Source organism: Agelaius phoeniceus, chromosome 1 (assembly GCF_051311805.1).
Source record: "Agelaius phoeniceus isolate bAgePho1 chromosome 1, bAgePho1.hap1, whole genome shotgun sequence".
Classification (NCBI taxonomy): Eukaryota; Metazoa; Chordata; class Aves; order Passeriformes; family Icteridae; genus Agelaius; species Agelaius phoeniceus.
This window is the reverse complement of record NC_135265.1, coordinates 1281909-1302290: the sequence shown is the minus strand read 5'-3', so window position 1 is coordinate 1302290 and position 20382 is coordinate 1281909. Positions and strand designations below refer to the sequence as shown.

The following is a 20382-nucleotide window of genomic DNA, read 5'->3' as shown; positions in this document are numbered from 1 at the left end:
TAAACTTTGACTTACAAATTCAAAATTCTAAGAATTCCTTATATTTCGAATTACAACACTGGGAAGCCTTTTTCATTCCGGAACTGTGGTGTTACCATTCTGGAACTGGGGTGTTATCATTCTGGAATTGGGGTGTTATCATTCTGGAATTGTGGTGTTGGGTGTTATCATTCTGGAATTGGGGTGTTGGGGTGTTACCATTCTGGAATTGTGGTGTTACCATTCTGGAATTGGGGTGTTCTCACTGTGGCTCCTCCCAGGCTCTCCAGAAGGATCAGCCCAGGCTCGGAGAGGCAGCGCAAAGACACAGGGAATCCCAGGATGGGCTGGGGTTGGGAGGGACCTCAAATCCCATCCAGTGCCACCCCTGCCATGGGCAGGGACTGTCCCAAGGTGCTCCAAGCCCCATCCAACCTGGCCTGGGACATGTCCAGGGATCCAGGGACAGCCACAAATCTCTGGTGGTGCCTCACCACCCCCAACATTTTGCCACCCTTCCTGGGCAGGGAATGTGAGGGCTAAATTTGGGATGAGACAGCCAACTTCAGGGGTTTATCCCCACCTCTTCCCAGGATCTCCTGCTGAGAAACCAGTGCTGAGCTGGAGGGGCAGGAATCTGTGGGAGGTTTTGAGCATCTGCTCCCAATGAGAGCCCCAAGCTCTGATTTCCTCCCTCAAACCTCAGCTGGTTCAAATCCTTGAGGTCTCCTGGGCCTTGGAAGACCACTGGAAACCTGCAATTTGTGGGGAAGAGTTTTTTATTTTCCTTTTCTTTCAACTTGGGCATCTTTTCCCCGAGTAACGAGAAAGGGGCGGGATGTGGGTGCAGGGAAGGGGCTCATTAGGAGAAGACGTTTTGGGCACACACATTTCAGAGGAGAATGGGATTTCTGTTCACTCCTGGCTTTAATTTTGGCTTCCCAGGAGTTACGAGGTGCTGGGACAATAAAACAACTGCCCACAGTTGTCTCGGAGTCTGGAGGTTGGGAGGAGAGCAGGGAGTGTTTCCGATGATCCTTGAGGATGTAAGGAAGGATAATGGGGTGTGGGTTTAAACAGGAATTAGCAGGAAAACCTGTTCAGAGGTCCGGGGGGGGCTGTGGTTACCTGGCACAGCCCCACTTCCCAAATCCCAGATCCCAAATCCACCTGGCCACATCCTGACTGCATTTTTAGGACAAGGTTGAGGTGTGCACCACCCCACCCCCGTTTCAGAGCAAGATTTTTATGGAAAAAAGTTAAAGTTGGTGGCTGTCTCCAATGGTGGAACTCAGAGCAAGGCAGGGAACCCAGAACTGAGTCCATGAAGGATTGCAGATTTTTGGGATTCAATGCTCCAGGGCAGGGCTCTCTCCAGCCTTTCTCCTTCCCCAAATGAGGAGGAAGCTGCTTCCAAACCTCCTGTTCAGCTGCCCCATAGGTCAGAAACTGCTGGTGCTGACAGATGATAACGAGGGGAACTGTAAGTAGAGAAATATTCCAAAGTGGGAATCCATCTCTCAGGAAAAGCCTGGTCCTGGACAGCTGGAAAAATTTTGGGAAAACCAACAAATTAGGAGATATTTGATGGGGTTTGGAGCAACCTGGGACAATGGAAGTTGTCCCTGCCCTTGGCAGGGGATGGAGTGAGATGGGATTTAGGGTCCCTCGGCACCCAGATCGTTCTGGGATTCTATTTTGGGGATTTGGCATTTCTTATCTCAGCTGCTGAGGGCCGGAGAGGGCTTTGGATGGCACCTCCTTGCTAAAGCAAATGAACAAAACCCCAACTAAATTAAATTAGAAAAGAGAAATAAACTCATCTTCCTCCAAACCTTCAGGCCCTGTAAAAATTCCCCCTCAAAAAACAACATTAAACTGCAAAGAGCAGACTTAAAGAAGCAATTCCCCAGAGGGAATTCGGGAGGAGAGGGAAGCAGCTGGAAAATAATGCCATGTGTTTAACAAGCAAAACCAAAGGGGAAAAAGTTGGGACAGGCAGGGATTGCTCTCGTCAGCTCTCCCAAGCTCTGCCAGGGAATAATCATTTTATCGGAGCGACCACAGGGCTGGAGTCACACCTGTCACAACAGCCAGCATCCCTGGGCTTCCAGGAGCCTGAGGCTGCCCCGTGGAAATTCCTCTGGAATGAGAACACACGATCCCTCCGGGGGCAGTTGGGATTGCTTTGTTTGGATTGGGATGATAATGTCCACACAGGCACCCGCTCAGGCAGATTGTTTGGATAATTTTTGGGCACTGGAAAGGGCAGACCAATCCAGGAGCCACTGGAGACAGTGGAAAAATTCCAGTTCCCTGCAGCGGGCACCAGATCCTGCCCACACCGCAGCAATGAGTGACAGGGAATCAAGGATAAATAGTTATTCCACAGAAAAGACAGATTTGCCCCCAAAACTGAAATATTCTGGCAATAATCAGCATTGAATTTGTCCTGCCTGGAAATCTCCAAGGTGGAAACAGGGAGCAAAAATCACCCCGAAACATCTTATTTCTGGGAAAAACAGGACAAAGAGCAATTCTTTGATGTCATCTCCGTGGATTTCTATCCAGTATTTTCAATCCACATCCTCACTGGCACAAGCTCCATCAAAGTCCTCAACTCCCTTCTTCCAAGGGAGACCCTGCTGATGGAAAGGAACTCATTCCATGCCAGCACCCACCCAAAATAAATAAATAATGGCATTATGGGCAACAATAAATCCCTTGGGAGACTCCCAGCTCCCTGCAGCTGTTTTTTGAAGGAAGTTTAGGAGCCATGACCAATAGGCAGGAAACTCGAGCTGATTCCATTGGCGTTTTCCCTTCACACCATGTTAATTCCCATACACATGGCTGGGCCGCCCTGGATTTCAGCAAAGTGGGGATTGCAGGGACACCTGGGAAAGATAAAAGGATGGTGGGAGGTGCTCTGAAAATCCGTGATGACAATGATGAGGCCTGCATGTTTATCCAAGCAGGAATAATCCTGCCCTGAAAAATATGTACCAAGCAGGACCAGAGGACTTAAAAGTATTATTGTTATTCCCATTAAACATCAGGAAAAAGGGACACAGAGGGACTCATAAAACACAGGCATTGTTCCTCAGAGAAGCTTTTAAGTCCCAGGGAATTGAGAGCAGAATTCCCAGACCTACACAAGGTCTTTATTCCTAAAGTCCCTTCCAGCAGTCGCTCCCTCACTCCACGTGCATTTTTCCGGCTGCTGGGAGACGCAGACACAGGAAAAGTCCTCGAGGGGGTGGGGTGGCCAGCACATCTTTCCCATTTTCCGGCTGCTGGGGAGATTCCTGACTTTATAGCACCTGCATTGTACACACTGTGTGTGTGGCTGGAAATGCACAGCGCATACAATGTGGATTCTGTACAAGTCGCTCACGGCACGGCGGGGCTGGGCTGGAGTCAGGCAGCACATCCATCCGTGTATCCATGTATCCATGCATGCATCCATCCATCCATGTATCCATCCGTCCATCCATCTACCATCCATCCATGTATCTGTGCATCCATCCAGGCATCCGTCGATCCATCCTTCCATCCATCCATCCATCCATCCATCCATCCATCCATCCATCCATCCATCTACCATCCATCCATGTATCTGTGCATCCATCCATCCATCCATCCATCCATCCATCCACCATCCATCCATCCATCCATCCATCCATCCATCCATCCATATACCATCCATCCATGTATCTGTGCATCCATCCATCATCCATCCATCTATCCATCCATTTGTCCAACATCCATTCATCCATCCATCCATCCATCCATCCATCCGTCCATCCATCCATCATCCATCATCCATCCATCCATCCATTTGTCCAACATCCATTCATCCATCATCCATCCATCCATCCATCCGTCCATCCATCCATCCATCCATCCATGTATCCGTGCATCCATCCAGCCATGCATGTATTCATGTATCCATATATCCATCCCTCCATCCACCCTCCATCCACTATCCATCCATCCATCCATCCATCCATCCATCCATCCACCCATGTATCCATCCATCCATCCATCCATCCATCCATCCATCCATCCATCCATCCATCCCTCCCCCCCCCCTCCATGCACATGCTGGGATTTTTAGGGATAACTCTTTTCCCACGGGTATTTTATCATTGCTTGGGAGCTGGAAGTCGGCACAGGATTATTAAGAATGGGAATTGTGTCTCTTCTGAAGCTCAGGACAGGCAAGAGAGGAACAGATTCCCGTCAAGTATATCCAAATCTCCCAAAAAATCCATCCTTTGCACTTAGAACTTCGCTGTAGTGGGAATATCCAATATTCCATGGACGGCCTTTCGACATGGCAGCTCCTCAGTGGATATAAACTGAAAGAGCACAAAAAAATTTAATCCATTTAAACCTCAGATGATTTTCCAGAGACTGGAATGGGTGGATGGCAGGAGGAGGAAAGAGCTGGTGCCTGTCACCTTCCCCGAGCCCTCACTTCCCTCTCTCCAAGTTCCCAGTGTGACGGGTCAAGGATTTTCCTCCCAGTGCCAGCAGCACAGGGAATTGTGGAGCGGGATGAATTCCTTATAAATGTGGCTTTGTAGGAGCGCTGGGCCTGAGTGAGGCTCTGTGTTTAATTATTTATGCTTTCTTATATTACCTCGGCATTCCCAGCTCCCCAGCCTGGATAAGGGCCCCGTTGTCCCTGGGTTTGGGACACAGCCGTCCCTGCTCCACACCCCGTGGTCAGGAAAACCTTTAAGCACCCTAATGAGACTTAAGTGCATGCTGAAAGTTAAGCCTGGGCTTATCCCCGAGCCCCAGTGAGCTTAGACTGGGAACAGCCTCTTCACAGTCCCCGCTGATAAATGTCGCCTTTATTTATTTTTTAATAATTTTTTTTTCCACCTGAAAGGGGTCATTCTTCCCAAATTTGTGGAAGCTACTGTGGATTGGATCCTGCTTTTTAAGGGAAGCCAGTAGGGGACTCGGTTGTACAAATAACTGGACCCTAAAGAAAAATAAATACAAGGTTGCATTTGGATATTGGGGAATTTTTTTTTTTTCCACGTTTCATAGGGAAAAGATGATGGCCTGGGGTAGCTGTGCTGAAATCAGGATGGTTCCTTTGGGAATGAACCTTTGGCTGGATATTTTGGAAGCATAATCCTAAATTTTAGCATTTCTCTGCTTTGTGCAGCAGCTCTCTCGTATTTAACAGAGCTTCCAATCCACCCAGGGATTTTCTGGGAGAAACTGTCGGAGCCTGACTCCTGCTCTACCTTCCCTTGATGTGAAGGAAGGGAGGAAATATCTTGGAGAAGGTGTGCTGCATAAAACCATTGGAATCATGGAATCATGGAATAGTTTGGGTTGGATGGGGTCATGAGGATCATCCCATTCCACCTTCTGCCATGGGCAGGGACACCTCCCACTGTCCCAGGCTGCTCCAAGCCCTCTCCAGCCTGGCCTTGGGCACTGCCAGGGATCCAGGGGCAGCCACAGCTGCTCTGGGAATTCCATCCCAGCCAGGAATTCCCCATTCCCAATCTCCCATCCATCCCTGCCCTCTGGCACTGGGAGCCATTCCCTGGGTCCTGTCCCTCCATGCCTTGTCCCCAGTCCCTCTCCAGCTCTCCTGGAGCCCCTCCAGGCCCTGCCAGGGGCTCTGAGCTCTCCCTGGAGCCTTCTCCTCTCCAGGGGAACATTCCCAGCTCTCCCAGCTCCAGAGCAGAGCCATGGGATCACCCATGGGATGAGTTGGCCAGAGACAGTTTCAGCCTCTCAGGTCCCAGCACTCTCAGACCTCAGAGATCACCGAGTCCAACCATCCCCAGCACTGCCAAGGCCACCCTGACCATGTCCCCGAGTGCCACATCCACAGGGATTTAAATCCCTCCAGGGATGGGGACTCCCCCCTTCCCTGGGCACTCCCAATGTGTAACAGCCCCTTTTGGGAGAGGAATTTTCCCAGTTTCCAACCCAAACCTGCCCTGGCCCAGCCTGAGGCCGTTCCCTCTCCTCCTGTCCCTGTTCCCCCTGACTGTGCCCTCCTGTCAGGAGCTGTGCAGAGCCACATGGGCCCCCCTGAGCCCCCTTCTCTCCAGGCTGAGCCCCTTCCCAGCTCCCTCAGGAGTTTTCCAGCTCCTTCCCAACCCCTTTTCCTTCCCTGGACACACTCCAGCCCCTGAATGTCTTTGCTGTGAGCCCCCCAAACTGAACCAGTTCAGCTCTCAGATGTGAAAGCTCAGCTTCAATTACGCCTGAATAATTGAAAGCTGCTCCTTCCACCTTCCCCTGACCCACTCCACCCGGAATTTTGGTGCCGGAGCCCTCGGTCCCCACTGACCTCGTGTCCCCTGTGTTCTTTTGCAGGACTCCCTGCTGTGTTTGTCACAGTGTGGGCCAGCGTCAGAGCCACTCTGGCCGACACAGAGTAAGTCCCACTGGGTTTCCTTCTCTCCCTCTTATGTGCAGAGTTTTGGGGGATTTATGGGTGAATGCAAAAGGAAAAATAACCAAGCAGAGCTGGAATTCTTCTCTGACATCATTAATTTTTGGAGGAGGATGGTGGATGGAAGGGAAGGATAATTTTTCCTTTTTTTTTCTGCAGGATCCAATAAATGGGAATACCTGCAATTGTTATCCCTGGGGATAAAGGGACTGTGTTACGGCTGGGCAGGGACGAGACAGGGATCCTGAAAATCCTGAATGAGCAGGAATGAATTTGGGACACAGCAGCTGCAGTACAGTCAGAGAATTTGGTGGTGGGGTGCTAGAACTGTAACTCCTCCACGGATTTTAAAATCCCAGGATGGTTTGGGTTGGAAGGGACTTGAAAGCTCATCCCATTCCACTCCTTCCACTATCCCAGGTTGCTCCAAGCCCTGTCCAACCTGGCCTTTCCCCCAAAACTCACAGGCTCGACCACACAGGCGCTTCCATGTCCCCGGGATCCTCCATCTGAGGGTTCCTGGGCATTCCCAAATGGCTCTGCCTGGGAAGACACTGCTTTCCAAAGGGGATTTCAGCTCCAGGCTTGGGTGGGCTGCTGGAGGGTGGCACATCCGTGACACCGGCTCATCCTCACAGAGGTTCCAGGGAGCACTGGTGGCTTTCCAGCCTCACCTTCCCTGAGGAGCTGGCCTGGGAAAACTGCCAAAGCCATGTGGGGGTGACCTGGATCAGATAAGGAAAAGCTGTGGCATTCCTGCCTCCAGAGCTGGAGAGAATTCCAGCAGAATAATTAACACTGAGTCAGCTTTTCCAGGGGCTGCTGGAAACTCCTGGGAGCAAACAGAGCCCATCCCTTCTTGGCAGATGGAGGATTGCATCCCAACATCCCAACATCCCAACAACATCCCAACGTCCACGTCACCAACTGGCCCTCCCAGTCCTCACTGGGATAAGGCCTGAAGGTGGATGGAGATAAAAGATTTTGGGGGATTTTGGTTGAAGGAAACTGCCAGGAAGAGAGTGTGGAACCCCAACATTGTCCCTATCACCGCCTGTCCCCATTGTGCAGGTTTATTCCAAGGGGGAATCATGGAATGGTTGGGTTGGAAAACACCTTTAAAGGTCACCTAATCCAACCCCCTGCCATGAGCAGGGACACAGCCAGGACTGAAGAGGCCTACAGGGAAGCTGAAGGGATTGTTCACCAGGAACGGGAGGGACAGGACACAGGGAATGGCTTCCCACTGCCAGAAGTCAAGGGTAAATGGGATATTGGGAAAAATTCTTCCCTGTGAGGGTGGGGAAGCCCTGGCACAGGTCACCCAGAGGAGCTGTGGCTGCCTCGTCCTTGGAAATGCCCAAGGCCAGGTTGGACAGGGCTTGGAGCAACCTCTCTCCCATGGCAGGGATCTGGAATTAAATCATCTTCAAGGTCCCTTCCAACCCAACCCATTCCAGGATTCTGTGATCCCACATCAGTTCAGTCTCTCCTGCCTTCATGAAACCTGGATTACTTTTAATGGAGGGATTTTTTTTTTTTCTGGTGAGGAAGTGACGAAGTGGAAAAGGATCTGTTCCTGACTGGAAGGGACAAATCTGGATGGATGTGGAAAGAATTGGAAAGAGCTTCACCCTCTGGAGAGCAGAACCATCCCAACCATGGGGAATATTCTCATTTTTTAGTAGCATTACAGCAGGAAAAGGGAAAAAGGGATATTCCCAAGTCTCACTGAGCGCAGGCAGGGTTAGTGCAAGGTCCCTGCACAGGCTTTGGAGGAGCTCATCCTTCCAGGGGGATTTTTTTCCAACAGATTTTTCTGGAGTCGGTTGCTCTTCCAGTGCTTTCCTGACAGGATGTCCATCTCTCCTCAGGTGTTGGGACCTGAGTGCTGGCAATTTAAAGTGGATTATTCAGGTGCCCATCCTGGCAGCTATCGTGGTGAGTATGGGATGGGTGAGGGGCTGGGAGGCCTTTGGGTCCTTGGGAAGAGCTGATCCAGAATTTCCTACTCTAATCACTCTGTTACCAAAATTTCTGTCCTACAATAGTCCCTACGTGTCCACTTTGAGGGGTTCATGTTTGTCCTGCCTGGAATTTTGGCAGCTGAATATGGCAGAATGGTTTGTGAGTGACTCCAAGGAGAGAAAAACCCCACATTTTCAGGGCTAAGACCCTAAAATCATCAAGGAAACCAACATTCAAGGCAATATTTCCAACCCAGACGATGCTGGAAGCTCTCAGGGGTCCTAACACGTCTTTACCAGGCATCTCCAGTGGCAAGAGATGGAATCTGGGACCTGTAGCTGGACCAAAGCTTTTCCCAGGAATGTTTCAGGGTCATCCCATCATTTCTGAGCTGGTAAAAGCTTGGGAAGCCCGAGGTGGGAAGGGAAATGAAACCATCCCAGCTTTGACTGGATCTTTAATCACTGAGGGTGGATTACTCCAACCCCCACCCGGGAGCCAGAGGGGAAAGGAAGGATCCAAGTGACATTATCCCAACACAGGAGGAGCTCTCCAGAGCTGGAGAGGGCACCATAAGAGTTAATTGTCTGCACCAGGTGAATTCAATTATGTCCTAATTAAAGAACCCATTAATTACCCTCTTCCCCCCTCACCCCCCCCCCCCCCCCTTTATTTGGGGTTCTCCATTGCTCATTCTCCTGGTGGAATCCTGCCAAAGAGCTCATGCACTCCCCCAGATCCCATCTCCCCTTCCACTCATCCACGAGTGGAGCCAATAGGAATCTCTCCGCGGTCCAGAGGGTTTGGAATCTTCCAGGCTCTTCCCCCTGCCTCCCAAATCAGGAGGCCATGGAAGATGATCAGTGTGGGTGAGAAGAGCACCAGACGCACAAAGAGCCAGAAATTTTCTGAGGTGGATGTGCTGATCTGTGCCGTTAGGTGAGATTTTTGGGGTTTGGCGTGGGGCTGGATTTCATCCTTTTGGTGGAAATTCTCCACCTGGCTCCCGCAATTCCTCGGAAGAAACGCATCACCGGGACCACACCTTTGGAAATGGAGCAGCAGAGGCTGGAGAAGGAAGTTCAGATGGTTCAATTAAATTCACTCCAGCGACCCCATCGCATTTCATTTGAAGGCCAATTAGCAGAGGAGAAAGAGCCCAATCGAGGCTCATCCTTGGAAAAATAAGTTTTCTCCAGGAGCCTCTTCCTGTGCCCTGGCAATTTGCGAATCCAGCTGTTTACTATGCAAAAATATTCCATGGGTTGTGTCAGTTTAATTTCTGTGGGTTCGTATTGTTCTCTTGGCTGCTTCTGCCATTCCCACGTTGCTGGACTAAGTCCTGCATTTTCTGGATGAGATTTTGGAGGCTGAGGGGTTTAAAATCTCTCCACTTTCTGCTAATTTGGACGTAATTCTTTTGTCTGGATTTCTTTTCAAATGCAGCACATTTGGGGAAATCAGAGGAGTTTCCCTCCTGGGTGTGATAATGTTGGGCATCTTTAATTTTGCCGACAAATGCAGTACAAAATCCCACTTTGGAGTCTTTAGAGCTGGAGAAGCTCCTCTAGAGACATAAACCTGCTTAGTTTTTCCCTTTCTGATGGTTTCCAAGGAATTAAATGCCCCCAGGCTCTGTCCTTCCCTGCCTGTTGGTCTGTCCGTTCTTCCCTTATAATTCCTGTGCCAGTCAGGAAATTTCAGCCAAATGGAGCTCAGGGAATGGGGTTGCAGGGATGTAAAATTTCCACAAACCTCATGAAATCAGGGAAATGGACGTGGGAGAGAATTTTCACTCATATCCCAGTGAGGGAGAGGGCGTGGCACAACCTTCCCTGCTTTTTCTATGGAGAGCAGTTCCAAACGAGCTTGCACCTCCTCAAAGGAGGCGGAATCCAACCACAGGAGACAAAGCCATGGCAGATCAGCCCCTGCTGGCTCAGCAGCTCAGGGAATTCCTGGTTTTACCAGGGGGGATAACTGACCATGGGAGCAACTCTCCAGTGGTTGTGGTGGGATCTCTGTCATGGAAATGCTAGAACATGGATCTGCTCTGGCTCCAGCCAAAATGAATCCAAGGAGGTGTCCTGGATAATCCAGTTTGAGGTTCACAATGGTTCCCTCCCTGAAACTCTGAGCTGGTGTGTGGTGCGGTAATTCTGTGTCTCAAAATGCTGGAGGCTCCAGGGGAATCCGGAGGCATTATCCAACAGCATGGATCTGCTCATCGAGGTTATGGGATGGTCCTGCCTCTACCCTCTCCATAATCCCATGGAAGGGTTCGGCTGGGCCAGCAGCTGGTGGAATCCAGGGAAAGCAAGCTCTGAAGGGCTCTACAGAGATGGGAATCTCCCCAGTGCCACCCCATTTTTTCTCTCCATCAGGTGTGGCCATTAAATTCTCCCCAGAGTGTTCCTGTAGGACAGAATCGGAATTACGGAGTTATGAGGGTTGGAAATGTTCTCCCGGGTCAAGTCCAACCGTTCTCCCAGCACCACCATGGTCACCACCAACCCTTGTCCCCAAGTGCCACATCCACATGAGATTCCACCATTTCCCGGGATGGGGATTCCACCATTTCCTGGGATGGGGATTCCACCATTTCCTGGGACAGGGATTCCACCACTTCCTGGGGCAGCCTGTTCCAAGGCACCACTGGAATTATCTTGAGCAGCTGGCCACGAGTTGGGTTCACAGATGTGTCTCCCTGAAAGGCAGTAGATAATATTCCCCGACTGTCCTCGCCTGCTCCATCCTAAACACTTCCCAAAGGAATCTTGGCGGCAGAAATATGGGAGAAATCCAACAGTTTCGTTGCCTTTCTTCATTCTTGAGCTGCCATCCCCAGTTAGCTTCACTCTGTCCTCACCGTGGTGCCTTGGGCTTGTTCCTCTTTCCTTTTGCACATGGAGATGTGGGAAGACATCCTACAAGTGTCCCTGGTATCCGAGGGGATCTTAATCCCAGCTGGGCTGTAAAGACAAATAAAACCTCATTTTGGCCTCCTCCTCCAGGTGCCTGCTGGGCCATTCCATATTCTCCCTGAAGGTTAAAAACCTTGGGATCATTCCAGGAACACTCATCCCTTCCACAGGAGGAGCTTCCTCCCCAATCCCAGCCCCTGCCTCACCTGGGGGAAACACCAACCAAACAACTCCACCATTTTCATCGATTTTTTTTTAACAGCTCTCGTTTCTTTGTTGTTTGTTTTCTTTCCCCTGCAGGTAAATTTTATTCTCTTTATCAATATTATCAGAGTCCTCGCAACCAAGCTCCGAGAGACGAATGCAGGGAGGTGTGACTCGAGACAACAGTACAGGTGAGTGTCACCGGCCCTGTCCCCTTTCTGGGATGGGACAGGGTCCTTGCTTCACCCCCTTGGCTGTGGAGAAAGCCCAGGGTGACACTGGTGCCGCCTAAAATAACTCAAAAAGTTTGTTGTCTTCCAAGTGTGGTAATGCAGAATGAACCAGAGCAATTTAAAACTCTCCTAAACCTTTCACATCCAGGCTGCTGCGGGAGGTTAGGGAGGAATTCCAGCTCCTCAGCCAGTTTCTGAACCCAAAGTGCAAAAATAAAACGTTGTTTGTGCTGTTGAAGGCCGTAAAACTTGTATCAGTTTATTTGCTTATTTTTATTTCCGTCCTGTGCTTTGTTAAGCTTGGCCTATTGGTTAAACCTGCCCTTGAGCGGGTGTTTTCAGTGCCTTGGCTGAACTGAAAAAAAGATTCCAATTTCGTTTCATTTTTTGTTTGGTTTTCCTTTGTCCTGCCAAGCTCGTCTCCCTTGATAATTCGGGTTATTTGTAGCATGGTCAAAAACTGGACGGGAAAATCAGATTGCTGGGACACCACGGCTGCTTGAGAGCTCCCAGGGCTCCTCAGGATCTCCTGGGCTGCCCAAGAGGACGCTTGGGAAGGGGGGAGAGCGGAACGGTTTGGGATGTAAACCATGAGCTCATCGCTCCCACCCCCCTCTCCAAACACACATTTGAGGCAGGAGGGGGATTTGGCAGGAAAACACCTCCCAGTTCTCCTCGCTGCCCTGTCAGGGCTCTGATTTATCCATTTATTTACTTCTCCCTGGCCGAAGCTTTGCCATTAATTATGGTTTGGATGGGGCCTGCTCCTTTTAAAGTGTTAAATTCCCCGGGTGGTTTGCAGGACAGAGGCGGTGCCGGCCCTTTCTGGGAGCCATTCCTGCCCTTCCCCATCCCTGCTGCACTCGGGCACTTGCTGGAACTCTTGGCACGAGGTCTAATCCCTCAATTAATGGCACTTCCAGGCAAAGCTGATTCCCTCCGGAGCCAGCCCAGCCAAATTCTCAGGGCTGTGGAGTTGTGGTGCCTCCGTGGAGTCCCCAGCACTGATCCTGTGCTGAGGTGGAGCTGCTCCCTGGAAAAAGGAGCTTTTCCAAGTGATGCTGAAGCCCAGGGCACCTCCTAGGAGTGTTCACCCCGCTCTGTCCTCCTCCGCTGGATTTCTGGAGTAATTCCACTCCTAACTCACCTCCCTCTGCTCCAGAAATGTTGAATTTGCAGGCAACCCCGACAAGGGAAGAGATGAGAATCCTGACTCCATGTTTCAGAAGGCTAATTTATTATTTTGTGATATATACTATATTAAAAGAAAATACTAAAAGAATAGAAGAAAGGATTAGGAAAGGATAAGGAAAGGATTAGGAAAGGATAAGGAAAGGATAAGGAAAGGATAAGGAAAGGAAAGGATAAGGAAAGGAAAGGATAAGGAAAGGAAAGGATAAGGAAAGGAAAGGAAAGGAAAGGAAAGGAAAGGAAAGGAAAGGAAAGGAAAGGAAAGGAAAGGAAAGGAAAGGAAAGGAAAGGAAAGGAAAGGAAAGGAAAGGAAAGGAAAGGAAAGGAAAGGAAAGGAAAGGAAAGGAAAGGAAAGGAAAGGAAAGGAAAGGAAAGGAAAGGAAAGGAAAGGAAATCTTGTGACTGCTCACAGCCTCGGCACAGGCAGCTGTCATTGGTCATCAAGTAAAAACAATTTCACATGCTGGGCAAACTATTCTCCAAATCACGTTCCAAAGCAGCAAAACGTGGAGAAGCTGAAACTTCTCAGGAGAAAAGATCCTAACGAAAGGATTTTTCATAAAATATGTCAGTGACAGAGATCTGCTCTGCACTGGAGCCACTGAGCCAGGGTGGATTTTCCTGCCTGGCCTCAATGGAGTGTTTAAGGTTGGAAAAGAGCTCTGGAAGTGAATTCTCCACCTCCTGCCCAAGCAGTGGCAGCCACTGCAGGTCATGTAGGACCACAGGAAGATGGAGAACCATTCGGGATAAGGGGATTTGGTGGATTTTAGTTGGAGCCTGAGGGCTGGAGTTGCAGCACAAATTCCTTTCCTTCCTTTCCACCTTCTCCCCATGATCCTGACCCAAGCCTGGAGTTGGAAAAGTCCCCTCAGTGTTGTCACCTCCAGCATCACACAGGGCCATATCCAGGGTTGGACTGGCCCACGCTGGAGCGTGAACCGAGAGCTTGGAATTCCAGGTGGAATTCCACAGCACCTGTGTAGACATCCCGTATCCAAGGGGACAAGGAGAAAACCACGAGCATCTCGTGCCCAGTGACAAGCCTGGCTGGGCTGGTGATGCTGGGGAGGCTTATCCATGCACTAATTCCTTTTTTCCCCTTTTATTTCCCCCCCTTTTCCCCCCCTTTTTCCCCCCTTTTTCCCTTTTTCCCTTCCCCCCCTTTTCCTTCCCCCCCTTTTCCTTCCCCCCCTTTTCCTTCCCCCCCTTTTCCTTCCCCCCCTTTTCCTTCCCCCCCTTTTCCTTCCCCCCCTTTTCCTTCCCCCTTTTCTTTCCTCCTTTCCCCCCCTTTTTTTTTCCCTGCAGGAAGCTGCTGAAATCTACCCTCGTCCTTATGCCTCTGTTTGGCGTTCACTATATTGTTTTCATGGCTATGCCATACACAGACGTGTCAGGGATTCTTTGGCAAGTTCAAATGCACTATGAAATGCTGTTCAACTCTTTCCAGGTACTGGAACTCTGGGAAAAACGGGAATTTCAGCGGGGAGAGGAGGGAAATGTGGGTGCAAGGCTGCCTTTAGAAGCAGGGCTGGGTTTACAGTACGCTAGAATTAATTCATGAGGGGATTTGAAAAATATTTGAGCCTCAAATCTGTTTTCTTCTTGCAAAATGCAACAAGAAAATGGGAAATTTGTCCAGCAAAAAATGTTGTTCCCAATTCTTGCCAATGCACCCCAGGATCCCGCTGGCCTCTTGTCCCCCAGGACACCCTGCTGGCTCCTGGTCCACCAGGAGCTCCATCCACAGGGAATTTCCTCTGTTTCCCTCTCCTGCCCCACTGAACAATCCCACATTTTGAATGTCCCCAATCCCAGAGAAGCCTGGGGGGTGCTGGGCAGAAAAGAGACCCAAATTTCCCTAAATTCCCATTAATTTGTTGTTTCTTCCTCCCTCCAGGGATTTTTTGTTGCCATCATATACTGTTTTTGCAATGGAGAGGTGAGTCATGAGCGTCTTCATTCCCTCCCTTCTTGGGTTAATTCCTCACCCAGGTGGATGCACATCAGCACATCCTCATTTTTCTGCAACAAACAACTTTATTTTGCAGTCCAAGGTCTCTCAGTCCCCATAAAAAATTCAAATGTCCTTTTTTTTTCCTGGTGGAAAACCCCCAGGTCAGCATGGCACCAATAAATGAGCTACTGGAAGCAGCTAATGGAGAAAAAATGTGGAATTTTTAATTTCCTAGCACAAGTGCTGCTTAGTGCAGCTTTATTTCAAATTAGGAAGAAAAACAGATTGATAGAGTCACTGATTAAAAAAAAAATCTGTATTTTTCCAGGCTCTTTTTACTTTTTTATCTGTTTCCAGAATGATATACTTTATTTTCCTCATTTCCATTAATTCCCTCTATTGCTGCTAATTAAGAAAGTGGACGGTCAGCGACTGCACCCCAGAGAAGAACTTCCACAGACTGGGATAAAATGAAATTGATTGATTTAAAATGGAATTTATGACCTAAATTTATGTATTTTAAGGGGAATTTATAACTTAAATTCATGTATTTTAAGGGGAAATAAAACTTAAAAAATCATTGTTTGTGTTCTGCAGATAAAATGAGGATAAAATCTAAGGGGAATTGATCTCATCCTAAATTTAGCAACCTACTTTAGACCCAGTCTAAAATTCCCATTCCAGGGAAATTTCTCAGTATTCAGGTGCCTCTCAAGGTGTTTTTCCCACTGACACTTGATTTTTATGGGACATTGAGACAATTCCCTCCTGGATGTGCTGCTCTCCATCCCTCAACCCTTGGGCAGAGCTATCCCACCTTTCTGGCCAGATGTTTTCGGCCATTCCAGATTCCCAGTGTCCAATATTTCATTTGGAAATGTGAGTTTATTTATTTAATGCAAATTTATTATTTATTTAATGTGTATTTATTCCAATTTCATGGAATCACAGAATCTCCTGAGTTGGAAGGGACCCATAAAGACAATGGAATTCCAAGTCCCCACAGAGTTTCCCACCCATTCCATCTATGGACGCCACATTTTTCTGGCATTTTTCTTCTCTCACTCATGGGGTTTTTTTTTTCCCCTCCTTTTTTTTTAAATGTGAATTTATTATTTATTTAATGTGAATTTATTATTTATTTAATGTGCATTTATTCCAATTTCATGGAATCACAGAATCTCCTGAGTTGGAAGGGACCCATAAGGACCATGAAATTCCAAGTCCCCACAGAGTTTCCCACCTATTCCATCCGTGGACACCACATTTTTCTGGCATTTTTCTGGCATTTTTCTTCTCCCAGTCATGTTGGGTTTTTTCCTCCTTTTTTACCCCTCAGGTCCAAGCAGAAATAAAGAAGTCATGGAGCAGGTGGACTTTAGCACTTGACTTTAAAAGGAAAGCCCGGAGTGGGAGCACAACCTACAGTTATGGACCAATGGTTTCCCACACCAGCATCACAAATGTAGCCACGAGAGGAGCACTTGCCCTCCACCTCAACACGAGACTTATTCCAGGGACCCTCAACGGCCACAGGAATTTGCCAGGTTATGTGAAAAATGGCTCCATTTCAGAGAATTCCATGCCTTCCTCCGGCCCGGAGCAGTACAACAAAGATGAGGAATACCTGAACGGCTCCGGGCTCTACGATGGAGACAGACCCACGGTCCTGGTGGAAGAGGAGAGAGAGACAGTGATGTAAAGACAGGAGGAGGAAAGGAAAAATTCAGCCAAAGGATGAAAAAAAAAAAAGGTTCCTGGAGAGCATTCAGTGGGAAAAGACCATCAGGCCATGCAGCGGATTCCGAGGGTTTCCATGCAGCTCCTCTGTTCTGTGGAATGAGAGATTAAGTTATTTGGGGAAACAAAAAAAAAAAAAGAAAAACACCAAAAAGTGAGCCACCAGCGTGGCCAGTGGGTGATGCCATCCATGAATTCCGTGATCCACGCTCTCCTGGTGATAACAGAGCCCTCCAGACCTGCTGGACACCGGAGATCCCGGGAGCTCGCCAGGGAGGGCTGCAAAGCCCTGCGTGGTCCTTGGACCCCTCGGGGAGCGTGGGCGGCCGAGGAGGACGGGAGCGTCCCCCAGGAAAGCAGGAGGCGCGCAGGGAGGGTGCAGGGCCATCGTCCTGGGAGGGGACAAGCCACCCTGGGGGGCACTGGCGTGGGCTTGGTTTGTTCTCTGCCTGTGGATCTGCCTGGCGACACACACAGCGGTGGGAAAGGCCCCGCCACCCGTCGGTCAAAGGTTGTGTTGGGTGTAACCAGCCCCCTGTTCTTCTTCCCTTGGGAATTCTCACTCCCTGGCAAAATGCTCCTCTGGGGTGGGGAGGGTTAACAGCTCATGGAGGCAGGCAGGGATTGTCCTCTCCTTTCCCCGGGTTCTGGGGGCAAGGCAGGAGCGGGTACAGTTTTAGGGTTGGATGTGGTTATCGGCATGTGCGGCATTCCTGCTCTTCCAGAGGGGCAGGTGGAGAGGGAACCGCCAAGGGCACGGAATTTGCACGTCCCAGAGGGGTGATTGTGGCTAAAATCAGCCCCCAGGGTGGATAACTCGGCCCTGCCTTTTTGTGGGTGCTCCTGGAAAGCAGCTTCCATCCTTTCTTAAAACTCGGGAATGTTCCTCGCTCTGCCCTCTGAATGTCCTGCTCCACAGGGTCGTGGAATTCTGGAATGGTTTGGGTTGGATGGGACCTTAAAGGTCACCTTGTTCCATGCCCTGCCATGGCAGGGACACCTCCCACTATCCCAGGTTGCTCCAATTCCTTCCCAGTCTGGCCTTGGACTCTTCCAGGAATGGAGAATCCACAGTTTCTCTGGACAATTAATCCAAACCCTAATGAGGAAAAAGACTCCACCAGCGGTTCTTCTGAGGGCTAATTAAGGATTCATTTCCCAGAATCTGAAGGGAGTCAGGAAGGGCAGGTGGGATCCTGAATTGGTGTCCCAAACTTTTATCAACCTCTCAGAGTAGGGCCTGACCAAAACCCGGTGGAATCCAGGGAAAAGTCTCCTCCCTCTGACATGCCCAAGGTTTGGATCCAGACCTGGGGGAGGATGTGGTGGCTGTGAGGTTCTGACAGGAGCTGGAGCTCCTCTCCATCTTCACAGAATCCCAGAATCCCTGAGGCTGGAAAAGCCCTCCAAGGTCATCAAGTCCAAGCTGTGCCCAATCCCCACCACAGCTCTGAGTGCCACATCCAGGAATTCCTTGGACACTTCCAGGGGCGGGGGCTCCAAACCTCCCTGGGCAGCTCCTTGTGAGGCCTGACCGCCCTTTCCATGGGGAAATTCCTGCTGGTGTCCACCCTGAGCCTGCCCTGGCCCAGCCTGAGGCCGTTCCCTCTTGTCCTGAACAGAAATCCTTGACAGCCAATATTTATTTGTGATGTTCTTTTCTTGTTTCACCTCATCAAAAGAAGTCAGACCTCATCATAACCATTTCCCACCAAATAAGAGTTATCAAAATAACAACTTTTCAAAAATCAAATCATTTTCCTGCTCACTTCTTCTACCCCTCCTGATTTTCTGGCTCAAAGATATTTCTAAGTTATAATTTCACTGCTGGAACAAAACAAAAACACCAAAAAACCCCAAGCAGTGACTCACTCTTTGCTTGTGTTTATTACTCAAGATTGAGAACATTTGACAATCCCTCAGAAATTCAAGGAATCAGCAAAAGCCATAAATTTATTTATAAACAAACATAACCCCCCCTCCTAAAATGCAGCTCTCATGGAAATGAATTCAACACTGGATTATTTAGGATTAACATAAATCAAACCTCTTTTTAAATGTAGATTAAAATTACAGGCACTAGGGTTGTGCAGGGGGAAGAAATATTTTTAAAAATCCTTTGAATTGCAAATCATAGATAGATTTTTCTTTCCTGGATGTTTCTGTGCATGAGCAGCATCCATGTAAAAACGGGGATAATGCTGAGACCAAAACAGAGGGAAAACTGCCACTAAGGCCCAGCAGGATCTGTTTGTCACAGTGTGTTCCCATCATTCCTGGGCGGATCCCAAACTCTTGATTGAGTGTATGGAGCAGTGTTATCTGGAGATCCAGGATCATCCCTCCTGGATTTTAGTGAGGAAGAACCAGAGCTGGGATGTCTGGAAAGAGAGAAGGAGCCCCAGTTTTGGGTTGGGATTTGCCCTGGAAGGACAAATGGAATGATCCTGTTGGAGCTTAGCCGGAGCCTTTGGATCCAGAGGAGGTTCCTCTTCCCTTCCTCCATCTCCAGGAGCTGAGGACATTTCCCAAGGAGTTTGTCCTCATCCAAAGGTCTGCGTCCCCCTGGGATGACAGTTCCTCCCCTGTGGGATTTTCCTGCGGAAACACAGCCCCAAAGGCCACGGGAAACAAAAACCTTGGAGGGGAGGATTCATTGGTTCGGGATTCAAATCCTGCAGGTTCAAATCCTGCAGGAACGACAGGGCTTGTGCCCATCCCAGTTGAGATCCAACAGGGGAGAGTGGAGCAGAGGGAGCAGAGTGGAGCTGGGGTGTTATTGCATTTGTGGGGTGCCCCGTGGCAGGGAGGAATGATGGATCTGACTCCACGCTCTCAGAAGGCTAATTTATTATTTTATTATCTGTATTGCATTAAAGAATACTGAACTAAACTATACTAAAGAATACAGAAAGGATACAGACAGAAGGCTAAAAGATAATATGAAACTCGTGATTCTTTCCTGAGTCCAACACGCCTTGGCCCTGATTGGCCAAAGAGTCAAAACAATTCACAGGAAACCAATCAAACAAGCACCTGTGGGTAAACAATCTCCAAACACATTCCAAAGCAGCAAAACACTGGAGAAGCAAATCAGGTAATTATTGTTTTCCTTTTTCTCTGCGGCTTCTCAGCTTCCCAGGAGAAGAATCCTGGGCAAAGGGATTTTTCCAGAAAATATGAATGTGACAGGGTGTAGCAAACGTGGCATGAAATCATTGTCATGGAATCTTTGTCATGGAATCATCCCAGAATGAGCTGGGTTGGAAAGGACCTCAAAGCCCATCTCATTCCATGGGCAGGGACACCTTCCACTATCCCAGGTTGCTCCAAGCCCTGTCCAACCTGGAAAACAGGGGAAGAAACTTTCCCAAGTTCACTTCAAGGAGGAGGAAAAGATCCAAAATAGCTGTTCCCTGGTTTTCCCTGGTTTTCCCTCCTCCTTTGTGTCAGATCTGTGCCCGTTTTCCTCTCATCCTAGAAAACATCTGGCAATACTCCATGGCGTATTTCCATGGAGCCTCTCACTTGCCCAAGCCAAGCTGTGCATTGCAGTATCCTGGCTGACTGGCTCACGTGGAATCTCCCTGGAATCTCTTGGATCATCATCCTCTTCCCCAGAGCCACACGTTGGGCTTGGACAGGGAACCTCACCCCTGGCAGGTTCCTCTATCATTCCTCTTCTATTCCCATCCACAGCAGCAGAGTTCTCCTCGGGATTCCTTGCTCCTTGATCCCGCTCTT

The 20382-nt window shown here is 49.2% G+C and overlaps 1 protein-coding gene across 1 annotated transcript in view; it reads left to right on the top strand.

Moving 5' to 3' along the window:
* The window catches only part of PTH1R (parathyroid hormone 1 receptor), a 91583-nt gene extending 71833 nt beyond the window's left edge, over positions 1-19750 (top strand). Inside the window, exons 8-13 of the mRNA XM_054643637.2 lie at positions 6343-6403; positions 8296-8362; positions 11614-11708; positions 14250-14391; positions 14842-14883; positions 16238-19750. Coding sequence (XP_054499612.2) covers positions 6343-6403; positions 8296-8362; positions 11614-11708; positions 14250-14391; positions 14842-14883; positions 16238-16600 — 770 coding nt within the window. The 3' untranslated portion in view covers positions 16601-19750. The remainder of the gene's footprint in view (positions 1-6342; positions 6404-8295; positions 8363-11613; positions 11709-14249; positions 14392-14841; positions 14884-16237) is intronic.
* Positions 19751-20382: the final 632 nt, after the last annotated feature.